Genomic DNA, 13,563 nt, shown 5'->3' on the forward strand with positions numbered 1-13,563 from the left:
GATGCCAGCAATCAATTCCTTCTGGCTCCAGTGCTGACAGCAACATGCAGCTCCCAGGTGGCTCTGTTCCAGTTCTCACTACTTTGCTCAAGACTACCCGGAGACAGGCCCAAAACAAAACCCAGAGCCAAACTCTCCTGAACTTTGGGAAGGTTGAGACCTGGAGCCAAACATTGCTGCTTGAGCCTACCTCTAAACGTAATGCAGAGGAGCCTCTCCAGAGTCACTGATAAGTGGATTCCTCATTTTCATTCCTGATCCAGCACGGAGGGGAAGGGGGGAGTGTGGAAGCGGGGGCCATCCATGTCACATCAGGCAGATGGTTAAGAACTCAGCCCAGGGTAGCTCTAGTCCTTTAACAGCTCTGCTAGTCATTGCCATATATTATAGTATCAGATACAATGGCAAAGAGCGCTTGGTACGTCAATAATAATGCTAATTTCCTGCATCATAGTGATTGAAAAAGGATTTTATTTCATTGGTTGGCTCACAAATATAGCTGCACTGTATAACCTGTAATAGCTTTAAACCTTTCACTGATCACATATGGGTTCATTAGGCTACTCAATACTGTTGTGGCGCAAGACCAGAAGCCTCGGTCCTGATTCACAAAGCCTGGGTTCAGATCCAAAGTTCAGGGGGGACAGGGTATTATTTGGCTCCGAGGCTTCGTTCTGAGGCCCACCCTCTCCTCCGTTATGGAGCCTGGGGAACTATAACAGCATATGCAGCTGCAGCTGTCCCTGCAATAGTATTACTTAGGGTGTATCTACACTGCAAGAGCTGTGCACAGCCTAGCATAACCTACCTAGCTCGAATCCAGTGCAGGTAACAACAACCAGAAAGACAGTGCAGCGTGGGCTAGGAAGCTGAGTACATACCCAGGGCTCATGCTGGGGCTGTACACCTGCCCTGTGCTGTTTTCATTGCTATTGTTAGCCATTCTAGCTGGATTCATGCTAACCCCGTAGACTGGCCCTGCACAGCTTTTGTGGTATAGACATATCCTGGGGGTACTTAATGTAGTACCCCTTAGCGTAGTCACACTGAATTTACTCACGCCAGCCTTGGAGTGGGAAGGACCTAGCTGCCTGGGAGCACAGGGTACCTGAAGCAGAGCAATGCTGGGGAAGGGCAACAGGAGCTGGAGAGCTCCAGTTGCGGCCTTGTTAAAGGTGTAGCCGGGGATAGGCAGAGGCAGATGGTCCAACCCCCTTGCCAATGATGAGTGGCCATTACAGACTGAAGTTTGTCCCAGAGAAAGGGGGCTAAATGACGACTGGCAGTAGTCACTGAGGCAAGGTGGGCATAGAGGGAGGGGGTTCCCCTGGGAGGGGAGACCCAGAGTGTGGGGGCACTGCTGCAGGGCAGCACTGCAAGGAAAGGGGCACCGGGGACTGGGAGGGACATGGGGCCTGGGGCAGGAGGGACACTGGCCAGCAGGAGGCACTCTGAGTGCTGGAATTGAGCTAATTCCCGGGTGACCAGCAGGAGGTGCCACGCTGGTGAGTCAGCGACTTGCTACAGGATTACTCTGGAAAACACGCACAGCCAGCCTTTCAGGTACAACAATGAAGAAGTCAGACGGGGCTGATGACCCATCAGCAAAAAAATGGACTGTGGAATGTTTAATCTTCCTGTAGGCATTTTGACCAGCCTGTAAGCAATGGCTGCTATAACACTGCAAGGTCATGTGACCAGACTACATGTCTCTGGACTCCAGATGTTAGTATTTTTCCACAGATTGGGCTGGGAACCAAGTTTTAAAACAAAGGGTTCCCACCATATGCGAAAGCTATATAAGGCAATGGAGTGACCTCATCTCATATGCGAAAGCTATATAAGGCAATGGAGTGACTTCCCACACGAGAAGACTCCTGGAAACATCCGAGGAACAAAAACTGAACTGGAGGAAGTGCTGGACCCAGGCTAAAGGGATTTCTAGCCTGTGTATGAAGACCTGAGAAACCCAAGATGTAAAGCTAATGCAGCTTGTGCCTTAAGAATCTACAAGTCTGTACCATCAGTTAGGGTGAGAATCTGCTATTCATATCCAATCTCTCTAGGATAATAAGTTTAGGTTGCATTTTTGTTTATTTGCTAGATCCACTGTGATCTGTTTGCTATCCCTTATAATCAGTTAAAATCTATCTTTTGTAATTAATAAATTTATTTTACGTTTTAATCTAAACCAGTGAGTTTGGAATGAAGTGCATAGGAATTTTAGCTCAGATAGGCTGTTGTATATTCCTCTCCACATTGAGGGGGAAGTGGAGAAATCTATGAGCTTATGCTGTAGTTCCCTGTGCAGCGCAAGACAGTATAATTTTGGGTTTATGCTCCAGAGGGGGGTGGTGACTGGGGAGCTGAGAGTTACTTTGGTTTTAGCCTTTCTACTGTTGGTTTGTGCAGTGGCTAGTCAGAGACCCTGCATGTAACTGCAGCTGGGTGTGTTCCTACCTCTGTATATGCTGGTGGAAATGTAAGACCAGGAGCATATCTGCAGCTTGTCACAGCAGTACAGTGTGAGAGAGAGCCCAGGCTTGTGGGTCAGAAGGCTCAGTGGTACCCCAGTTCCAGGTGGCACCCTGTGGGAAGCCTGTCACAATCCCCCTGTCCTGTTGGTGTTTGGATTCACAACGCTGTAGGGGAAAGTTTAACACTAATTTTTAAAAAATTATAAAACAACCTGATGTGATTATTATTTTTCTTTTAAATTATAAACTAAGATATTTCCAGTCATATTAGGTATTTTTTAATCCCTTCCGGCTTTTTAAACAAAATATAAATATTCAGTTGACAGCATCCCTTTAAACTGAATAAAAATTAAAACTCCCTGACAGATTCTGATCTCACGTTCACCAGTGTAAATCAGGAGTAACCCCTCTGACTGTTTTATATGGCTAAATGCAGTGCCCTCTGACTGTGATGTCAGTACTGAGTGACGTTGCATTGCTTTACTTAAGTTGTAAATTCTTTGGACAGGGACCAGTTTGTTGTTCTGTATCTGAACAGCACCTAGCACAATGGGGCCTGGGTCAATGACTTGTAACATTACAGGTACTGAAAGAAGATTTTAGCCCTAGAGATTTGGCTAAACGTTGGGTGTCCTAAAACAGAACAATTTGGGCTTGATTTCAGAAGCCCTGAATACCCACTATTCCAGCTGAAGGCAATGGGAACTGCAGGTGCTCAGTACCTCTGACAATCAGATCCTAGAAGTCTTAGACTGGGCACTCAGGAACGTAGACAAAACCAGAGGTCGCATTTGAAACTTTTCACCTTAATTCCTATTTGGAGTGTGTTGGTGTCAGATTATACAAAATAAAATACACCCAGATTACAGCTGTATTCTTACTGTGAGGCTGGGGGCTAGGATTTGTAATGTCACTAGCAAACCTGCACAAAAATACAGCCCCATATTGTACAGCAGGGCACAGTTTAGACTATAGAGCTATCTACCGATATAGCATGTAATCTACAGATATTGGTAGTGCCTAGTACAGTAATAACCCTTGTTTTATTTCACCTAAATCATCAGCAAACTCCACGTGGAAACAGAGAAAAGCCCCAAAGATTGAAGAAAAGTTAAGTATAAAAATATTTAAAATAATCACTCTCATTTCCCTCATGTTCTTAAAATTGAGAAATACTTTTTTTGTCTCCAGGGGCTGCTGGAATGGACAAACGTCTGATGCCCCACTGTATCATGCACCTCAGAAGCTGACATCTCAAATGCCATCTTGAAAGCATTGAATTTGGATTGGGAGGTGGGGGTCAGGTGTCATGCACCCCTCCCTGTGTGGATCACGACCTGCAAGAGGAAAATAAGAGCACTCAGCAGGCAGACTGGTTGGAAAATGCTCATTATTTTTAGGAAGGGGAAAAAAAAAAGTCCTGTGTCATCTCTGTCCCCCGACCCCTTATTATGGCAAACATGCATTTGGTAAAAATTTTCAATCTTTGAAAACCAAAAACTAAACTGAAAAACTAAAATGTTTACTGAAAGTGTGCACAGAAAATCTGCAATAATAATGACCAAAATGAATATTTTAATTTTTGGTCAAAAAGCTAATTTCCACTAAAAAAAGTTTCAGTGGAAAAATGGTAGTAACTTTATTGTGGCTTGTTATGTGAAGGGAGGGGTAGCCCAGCTAAGGTTCAGCTGCCAACTAGCACACCCACCATGGCCCAGATCCTGAGAGGGAGTTAGGCACCAGAAAGCTACAGAGCAATCTGGAAATCCCAGATCCCATACAATACAGCCTGGTCTTCCCTGGGATCTGGAGGACCTATGGATGAAACTCTGGCCCCCCCTAAAATCAATGGCAAAGCTCCTATTGATGTTAATGGGGCAAGGATTTCAGCCTGTGAGTTTAATTGAGATTCACAACTCATAGAATGCCGGCAAGGCATCCTGTCCCACTGTGGCATGGAGCACTGACGAGGGAAACAGCTCCCAGGACCCGTAGCAGTGCCTGGCAGGAATCCCGCAGACATCTCACGGGAATGGTGTTGATGAGACCACAGCCTAACACTGAATAAGGGAGCAGAGCAAGTTGTTTTTTGTTCTGTGGCAAAGGGCTGCTTGGGGAGCAGATTATTCTGAAGGTGGCAGCTGGACACAGAACAACTCCATTTCAGGTGCCAACTGTTGCTCCACTGGACCAGGGATTCTCAAACTGTGGCTTGGGACCCCATTTTAATGGGGTCGCCAAGACTGGTGTTGGCCCTAGGCCCCAGCAAGTCTGAAGGACAAGCCCCACCACCCAGGGCTAAGGTTACATGTTCCCTGCCCAGGGCAGAAGCCATTGAGTTTCAGCTTTGCCCCCGCAACGGGGGGCAATGGGGCTCAGGCGGCAGGGCTCGGGTGGGCTCAGTCTTCGGTCCCCCCTCCTGGGGTCATGTAGTAATTTTTGTTGTCAGAAGGGGGTCATGATGCAATGAAGTTTGAGAACTGCTGCACTAGACCCTCAGGTCTAGTTCTGGAAAGACCCTTTCCCCACCCCTGATTCAAGTACCATTTCTGCATTTCCCATGTCCCTCCCCAACAGCAGCTCCCTGGCAGCTCCATCCTTACATTTCCCTTTTGATCTGTAAGTCTACACCACCAAGAAGTGATGGAGGCAGAAAAAGAAAGAGGTGAGATGCCTGGATACCACAGCAATGGAAGAACCCAGGCAAACACACAAGGAGTGGGAGAGTTTCACCAGTGCTCTTACTGGGCAATTTTGCAGTTTGTAGTGGCAACGTAGCGTCCAGTATAGTGAATATTGCACCTCACAACATTGTTGGTGAAGTCAGACTCCAGCACCAGGTACTTGGGGTTCACTTGAACCTGAGAAAACAAGACAAAGACCACATCAGGAAACAGTTCCTCTGATAGTCAGTGGAGAGAGAGAGAGCGAGCGAGAGAGATGTAATTGTGTGTTAGACCCCTTGTGTCTAACTTGTCTATTTAGCTTGTAAATCAGGACAAGGACTAGCTACTACTCTGTGGCTGTACAGCACCTAGTGCAATGGGGCCCAGTTCTTGGCGAGTCCCTGGGCTTTACTGTAAACACATGATAATGTACAACTAGAATTTTTTTCAATGAAAAATGCACATTATTTACGGGGTTGGTGTGGGTGTTATTCCTTTTAGGGAACTAAACTATCATGGGCAGTTTTGCTATTCTACTTTTATGGTTTCTTCTACAGGTAAAACACCTCCACTTTCTTCCAAGAAAACAGTTTGTTATCCTGATGCAACCATCTTGCTTCACTGTAGCAAATGGTCAAAAAAAGAAAGCTGTAAACAAAGAGAGTCAAATTCAGCGCTGGTGTAATTGGGCTTAGCTTCCCTTGAACCGAATGGCATTGTGCCCACTCGTAGCAGGGCTTAATTTGGTCCTAAAAATGTGTTTGAGTATGAGTACACAATGGCTTTCTTTCCATCTGTTCTTGGGGTTACCAGCTATTGTTTCATTTTCATACCTCTCCCCCACTCCCACTGTTACTTCTAATTGCCAATGTGTAGCTTGTGACTGGGCCCTCCGTGCAGCTGCTTCTGTCCTCAAACAAATGTCTGATCAGCCATATTATTCACATGCTTTGAGGATGGATGTTCACAACCAAGGGGACTAGCAATGGGGCCGTGGACACACACAAACCAAAATCCAGCACTAAATTCACCATGGATTTCACGAGTAACTGCCTAGCTCTATCCATGGCAATGGCTCGTACAGAGAAGCTCTACATACAGGGAAACCAACCTTTAGGATGTAATTTCCAGGCTGAACGTCTGTTATGTCAATCCACTGGCAATCAATGTCGGCATTGTAGGTGTCATAGCAACCGGGACTCAAGCCCTGACAAAAGGAAAGAGCAGTGCTCACAATTCATAGGGCCCACACGGAGCCATCAGTTCATCTAGTCTGACCTCCTGCATAACACAGGGTATGGACTTTGCTTTTTATCTTTAGCATTTCTCATTTTTCCTTTTCTGTTGTTCCCTCTCTTTCTTTATATAGAAATATGTTCAGGAATTACCCACACTGCTCAATTCTGTGCAGGTGGCCTGTCTAGTCTGCAACTTTTACTATTGCAAAACACATGTTTTTCTCCCAGGAGCTGTATTGCAGAGTCCATTCCATGTGGGCAAAGGAATCTAGTTCAGGTTTTTCTCCTTCCCAAGGTCTGCATGCAGAGTCCATTCCTGGTGGACACAATCATCCAGTTCAGGCATTTTGAATGCGAAGGGAACAAGCAGTCTGAGGACTGTCCAGCAAATGTAATGCCTGTGATGGCTATATGAAAATACTGGAGTGGATTGCTGTGCCCATCTGGAATAACTATTTTACTTCATTTCAGGAAAAATTGGTGCATCTGTGTTTTGCTCAGCCCTATATATCTGAGCATCAGAAAGATTCAAGCGTGGAGTGCAGACTAATCCTATATAGATATATACATACAAAAGCACTACCGAATGCTCAGCCAAAGATGTTGCTGCCCTGGGTGCCTCTCCTTTCCCTGCGCTGGGCAAGCCCAGGAAACAGAGGAGCCAGAACCGGGGAAGTGGGGCCTGGCTGGTACACTTTTCACCGGGGTGGACTCCGACCCTTCCCCTCCTCTCCCCCCCAAGCCAGCCCCCCCACAGCCAGGCTAGCGTGGAGGGAGCCCACCTAGGGAGCCCAGGCAGCAGCTGTGCGGAGACTGGGTCCCTCCACCTGCTCGGAGTGTGGGGGGCTGCTGAGGGCATCCCTGGCCCGTGTCCCCCGCCCAGGGCAGGTGGAGGGACCCAGGCTCCGCACAGCTGCCCGCCTGGCTCTTATTATGGCTGGGCTACGATTCCGAGCCCCCCTCCCTCCTGGGCTGGAGCCAGGTTGGGGAGAGCTGCATGGGCAGCTGTGGGGAGTGTGGGTCCCTCTACCTGCCCCGGGCGGGGAGCCCGGGACACAGGCAGGGGGCTGCTTTCGCTCCCCGGCGCCCCTCTGGCTTCGCAGGGGGTGGGATCGACCTCCCCGCCCTTTGGGGAGGGCTCCAGTGCCTGTGCCAGGAAATCAATAGGACATGCCCACCTGAGCCTGCTTGATATTCCAGAGGGAGGTGTAACCCCTGCACTGGCATGATGCCCTGAGTGAGGGAGATTCCTGACCAGGTCCAGACACTCACTAATCCCTTCCGCAGCTCCCATAGGTGACTCTTCCTGCCCACTCACAGCTGGGTGTCCTGGGAGACTGGGATGGTCGGGGAAGAAAGCCCTGCACTAAATTGCAGCCAGACGGTAGAGTGGCCCTGAATTCGTTGGACACATCTCCTCCTCCTCTCACCTGGGTATGTGAAGTGCAGGCATAGCGCTTCAGGTTCCCAAAGTCGCAGGTGGTGTCCTCCAGGCAGAAGCTAGCCTTGTGGCCCTCGGCCACCTTTCTCCCTGTGGCCGCATCCAGCAGGTCGTAGTGGCTGAACTCGTCCATGCTGTGGTAGTGCCTGGGGGAAACCCAGGGCAGAAGCATGTACCACAGCGATATTCACAGATATATGCTGGGTGGGTGCAGGGGCACCAGAGCAGCCCAGGAGTGCGCGGGGGCAGGGAAAGTGGCAGGATCCCAGATCCTCCCCACCCCACATTTAGAAAATGCTGGGGCTCTGAGCGATGGAGTGTGCGGCTTCTTGAAAGCCACCTGCTCCCACAATGCATAGGTCACAACATTAGAAGCCCAAACTTCTCTTTGCCCGTGGCACTCAGTTCAGGGGTCCGTGATGATGTGGCCTGACCCTTTGGGATCAGCACAGGATACTCACTCTGAGCAGCATGGAGACAGGAGGAGGAGCTGGCAGGGAAATGGTTTTGGGTTTGTGGGGTGGGATAAATAAATATTGCAGAGAAAGGATGAAAGAAAAGAGGAGCAGAGGAAAAAAGAAAGAAAAAAAGGATTGGAGTGAGGGAATGAGAAAATGGAGAGAGGAAAGTAAGGTGGGAATGGAGGAGGCAAGTCCATTGATCTATAGCCAGGGGTGGCTCTAATCCTCAGCATATTGACCTAGATCCCAGTTCAGCAAAACGCTGAAGCATGTACTCAAGCTACTTTACTGAACCGAGCCTCACCCTGAACCAGCCTGGGTGGCTCCCCACGGCTGGATACCAGCCTCTGCCCACCAAAGGAGGGTCCCCTTGGCAAGGCCCTGTCACCCAGAGATGGACTAGTAAGTTGCTGAGGAGTGCCAAGTTCTCCTCAACTTACTGGTGGCAGCTGTGCCACTCCCAGTTGTGGCGGGGGCGGTTGGGCAGGAAGTCTGCTGTGCCCTGGTTCTTCACCCGCTGCGGGAACCTCAGCAGCACCCGGATGTCGTAGTCGGTGGCCTCGGGGGTGTAGGCAGTGCTGAAGGGGTTAAAAGGAAGGAAATGGGGGAGATGGGTGAAAGTCACTTCACCCTGAAAACAGCTGGTGACATCTGAGCACTGGATGGGCTGAGGGATGGAGCTTCTACTTGGAGCAGAGGGAATTTTTTTCAGTGAATAGATTTTTTTGCTGAAAAATGCATTTTATTTTATTTTTTAGCTCAGAAACTGTTCCTGAATTCGGGTTAAAGCTGATGTATCCCTTCTGGGTTTGATTTTAAGTCAAAACTTTTCGTTTCAGCTATTCAGTTTGAAGCAGCATTTTCTTTTCCAATGTGGCTGGTTAAAAAAAACAAAGGGGTGGTGGTGGTGAAAACACACGAAGTTGGCTGAATCAGAACACAAAACTTGAAAGCAGATTACCGGTAATTTCAAAACAACTGCAACATTCCAAAATTAGATTTTCCAAGTTTTTGATTTAATGAAATGTTTTGAAAAACATGGTTTTTGTTTTAATTGAACCCGTCTTTTCTTCAGCCAAACAAAAAAATTCATTATTTGCTCAGTTCAGCTTGTCATAACCTGCCCCTGGGAGGGAGGGCAGGGGAGGGGGAGGGAAAGGCTCTGCTACCCCATTGGAGGAGAAGGGTTATACAGAGCGTGACAAGGCTGAGGCATCAATTGCTTAATTGTTGGGTTTAAGTGGTGCTAAGAGTCCAGCTGAGAACAGCTGCCCAGCTCCAAGTGGGCCCTTCACACAAAGTTCATTTTGAGCACAGGAACTGATTGCAATTCTATGTGCGCTCTAAACTTTACAGTGCAGGGAAGCTGAGATGAGTCATTGCAAGGGGAACAAAAATACATCACGTAAAATAACCCAGCCCCTCATTAATATATGAGCCGCATCTGCTAATACTGTGCATTCCAAGGCACATCTGCTTAATTAAGGCCAGATTCTGATACCCTTACTCCTGTCAAACATCACCTTACTACACTGGTGTTAATGGCACTATGTACAGAGTAAGATACTACCCAATGTGACCAGCTGTATCAGAATCTGGTCCTCACCAAGCAAAGGCAATGTTTCATTATATTCAGCACAGCACTGCCTTAAGCAGCTACAGAAATGCCAAGTAAATTCCAGAGACTATTAGTGATGGTGGCATCTATCTATTTATCTATCTATGCATCCAATGAAGTGAGCTGTAGCTCATGAAAGCTTATGTTCAAATAAATTTGTTAGTCTCTAAGGTGCCACAAGTCCTCCTGTTCTTTTTGCGTATACAGACTAACACGGCTGCTACTCTGAAACCTCTAATTTAATAGAATATCAATCACCAATATATTCAGTGTATGAACTAGAAAGAACAGTTACACGAATCTTCACATTCCATTGTATCCACAGTGAATGAAGGTAGATTTTCATGGGCACAAATGATTTTTTTCTATTAAAAATGGTTTTCATTGAAATTTTTTGTCCCTTCTCAGAAATCTGGACATGTGCAGAAAAGGGCTGTACAACAGTAAAACAACAATCCTCAGATTCATTCTCTCCTAGACTTCCTGTTTAGTGCTTTTGCTGGCCAAATTTGCGCACCTCTGAGTTAACACCGGAAGCTTTCCAAATTCAACCAGATTTTTGGCTGGCCCATCATTAATACCAAGGTAGCGACAACAGTATCATGAACTCCAAACATTCAAAAATCATGAGATTGTTTAAAAATCATGAGATTGAAAAAATTGGATTATTTTTCTTTGCCTTCAGGTTTCTGAGCCTTTAAGTTGTCCAGCTTTTCTCTGCAACCACAAGGGTTAGAAACTTCTTTTATATAGGAAAGTTCAGATTCTTCCCTAATCTCCTGACTCCAGGAACTGGGGCTTCAGGGAGAACCCCAAATAGTACAATACTCATGTATAATCACAAGAGTTGGCAACATGGAGTCACGCATCTCCTTACCTGGCGAGGCACTTTTCCTCAGCGGCACAGCGGAGAGAATAGAGGTGAGCTCTCTGGATGTAGGTGGAGGCCTGGACATAGTTTGGATCAGGTACTAAGTCAGGGAGGCCTGTAAAAGATAGAGACGCAGCCTGAGAAAAGCCTGAAAATACATCAGCCACTTAAAGACTAACAGGAGCTGCTCGCGATGTGCGTCTGACACAGCAGTATTCTCAGACTTGGAGGCAGCTGCTCCTAATCTCATTGGGAAAGCTTGCCTTGGTGACTGCCATGTTTTTTTAATTTCAGCTAAAGATGGAAATCCTCTTCACTTCCCCCCTCCCACCTCCGTTTCATTGGCAAATCAAACTTACATTTTCAAAGGCAGCCTGCTTCATCCAGCCTCCTGGAACTGATTAAATGAAAGATTCCATTGGCTGGGTTACCCATCAGATTTGCAGTGGATTGTGGCTTCTTTTTCCTTCCAAACCAGCGGAGATAGCAATTACCTTAGTACCAACCTGGCTGGGAGACAGCACCAGAAATGAGTTCTTCCTATTTAATTATTTATTTTTTAAAGTGAATTTAGTGGGCATGAAAGATTAACAGCCTTGGTAACATGCCAGGGAATCCACAGACAAGTGATAGCACAGAAATCAGTAATGGAAGCTTTTGATCTATTCACTCCTTTTGGCTAGACCACACCACCTCCCTGGGTGAATCTGAAAAGGAAAAGAGGCTGCCAAGAAGCTGTGCATTCTAGATCTGGGTGCTGTGATGGTTACAGGTGGTACTGACAGGGCTTTTCCAGGGAACTAATGCTCTCTGCATTAGACAATCTGATTGCTTAAATTTTCTCTCAATGTTCCACTGAACTCAGAATGTGTCATACTCAGAAAGGGGAGGGCATAATCTTGGCCCCAGGGATTTCACGAGGACATTACAAACACAAGTTTCAGAAATTCTGATCAGGGAAAGGATCTGGGGATAGGCTTGCGGTGAAACACACTTGGGCAATATACAAAACTTGGTGGCAGAATGCTAACATAACTTACACTGATTAAACTTTATAGTGTAGACATGGCCTGTGAAACCAACATCTCACAAACTGGATCCTGGGACTTAGTGAGAGGAGAATGATCATTACAACTCTACAAAAGGGCTAGTCCAGGATGTTGCTGCCTTGCTGGAGTATGGGGCACCGTAACTCTAGTTGAGATATAACGGGAGAGAGATTAATATTTGGCAAAAGTATAGAAGGTGGCAAATAGGGAGCTAATCTAGTTATGAGAAGAGGTGAAGGGCCAATATTTACCTTCCTTCGCACTGAAAGGGGTGTATGATGCAGGTAAGCAACTGATTTCATGTTCTTTCCACAGGTACTAATGCGGAGAGTGAACTAGAGGATACATCTGAGGGAAGGGAACAGAAGGAGACTCCGTCAATTGGAAGGCATGAGATGCACTGTCCTAGGGATGGGGGTTCCATGACCACTGCTCCCAAGAGAAGGAGGCGGGTGGTGGTGATCGGGGAGTCTCTCCTCAGGGGGACTGAGTCATCTATCTGGCACGCCGACCGGGAAAACCGAGAAGTCTGCTGCTTGCCAGGAGCTAGGATTCACGATGTGAGAGAGAGACTGCCGAGACTCATCAAGCCCTCAGATCGCTACCCCTTCCTGCTTCTCCACGTGGGCATCAATGATACTGCCAAGAATGACCTTGAGCAGATCACTGCAGACTACGTGGCTCTGGGAAGAAGGATAAAGGAGTTTGAGGGGCAAGTGGTGTTCTCGTCCATCCTCCCGTGGAAGGAAAAGGCCTGGGTAGAGACCGTTGAATCGTGGAAGTCAACAAATGGCTATGCAGGTGGTGTCAGAGAGAAGGCTTTGGATTCTTTGACCATGGGATGGTGTTCCAAGAAGGAGGAGTGCTAGGCAGAGACGGGCTCCACCTAACGAAGAGAGGGAAGAGAATCTTGGCAAGCAGGCTGGCTAACCTAGTGAGGAGGGTTATAAACTAGGTTCACCAGGAGAAGGAGACCAAAGCCCTGAGGTAAGTGGGGAAGTGGGATACCGGGAGGAAGCATGAGCAGGAGAGTGCGAGAGGGGAGGGCTCCTGCCTCATACTAAGAAAGCAGGACAAACAGCAAGTTATCTCAAGTGCCTATACACAAATGCAAGAAGCCTGGGAAACAAGCAGGGAGAACTGGAAGTCCTGGCACAGTCAAGGAATTATGATGTGATTGGAATAACAGAGACTTGGTGGGATAACTCACATGACTGGAGTACTGTCATGGATGGATATAAACTGTTCAGGAAGGACAGGAAGGGCAGAAAAGGTGGGGGAGTTGCACTGTATGTAAGAGAGCAGTATGACTGCTCAGAACTCCGGTATGAAACTGCAGAAAAACCTGAGAGTCTCTGGATTAAGTATAGAAGTGTGAGCAACAAGGGTGATGTCATGGTGGGAGTCTGCTATAGACCACCGGACCAGGGGGATGAGGTGGACGAGGCTTTCTTCTGGCAACTAACGGAAGTTACTAGATCGCAAGCCCTGGTTCTCATGGGAGACTTCAATCACCCTGATATCTGCTGGGAGAGTAATACAGCGGTGCACAGACAATCCAGGAAGTTTTTGGGAAGTATAGGGGACAATGTCCTGTTGTCAGTGCTGGAGGAACCAACTAGGGGCAGAGCTCTTCTTGACCTGCTGCTCACAAACCGGGAAGAATTAGTAGGGGAAGCAAAAGTGGATGGGAACCTGGGAGGCAGTGACCATGAAATGGTCGAGTTCAGGATCCTGACACA

The 13,563-nt window shown here is 47.4% G+C and overlaps 1 protein-coding gene across 1 annotated transcript in view; it reads right to left on the bottom strand.

The window, feature by feature from the left end:
* Nucleotides 1-451: 451 nt before the first annotated feature.
* Nucleotides 452-13,563, bottom strand: part of LOXL1 (lysyl oxidase like 1) — a 41,057-nt gene continuing 27,945 nt past the window's right edge. The window contains exons 2-7 of the mRNA XM_048867538.2: nucleotides 10,779-10,887; nucleotides 8,724-8,861; nucleotides 7,812-7,968; nucleotides 6,255-6,350; nucleotides 5,223-5,338; nucleotides 452-3,814 (exon numbers count right to left, since the gene is read on the bottom strand). Of these exons, the coding sequence (XP_048723495.2) occupies nucleotides 3,808-3,814; nucleotides 5,223-5,338; nucleotides 6,255-6,350; nucleotides 7,812-7,968; nucleotides 8,724-8,861; nucleotides 10,779-10,887 (623 nt within the window). The 3' untranslated portion in view covers nucleotides 452-3,807. The remainder of the gene's footprint in view (nucleotides 3,815-5,222; nucleotides 5,339-6,254; nucleotides 6,351-7,811; nucleotides 7,969-8,723; nucleotides 8,862-10,778; nucleotides 10,888-13,563) is intronic.

The sequence above is a fragment of the Caretta caretta genome, chromosome 10 (assembly GCF_965140235.1).
Source record: "Caretta caretta isolate rCarCar2 chromosome 10, rCarCar1.hap1, whole genome shotgun sequence".
Taxonomy (NCBI): Eukaryota; Metazoa; Chordata; order Testudines; family Cheloniidae; genus Caretta; species Caretta caretta.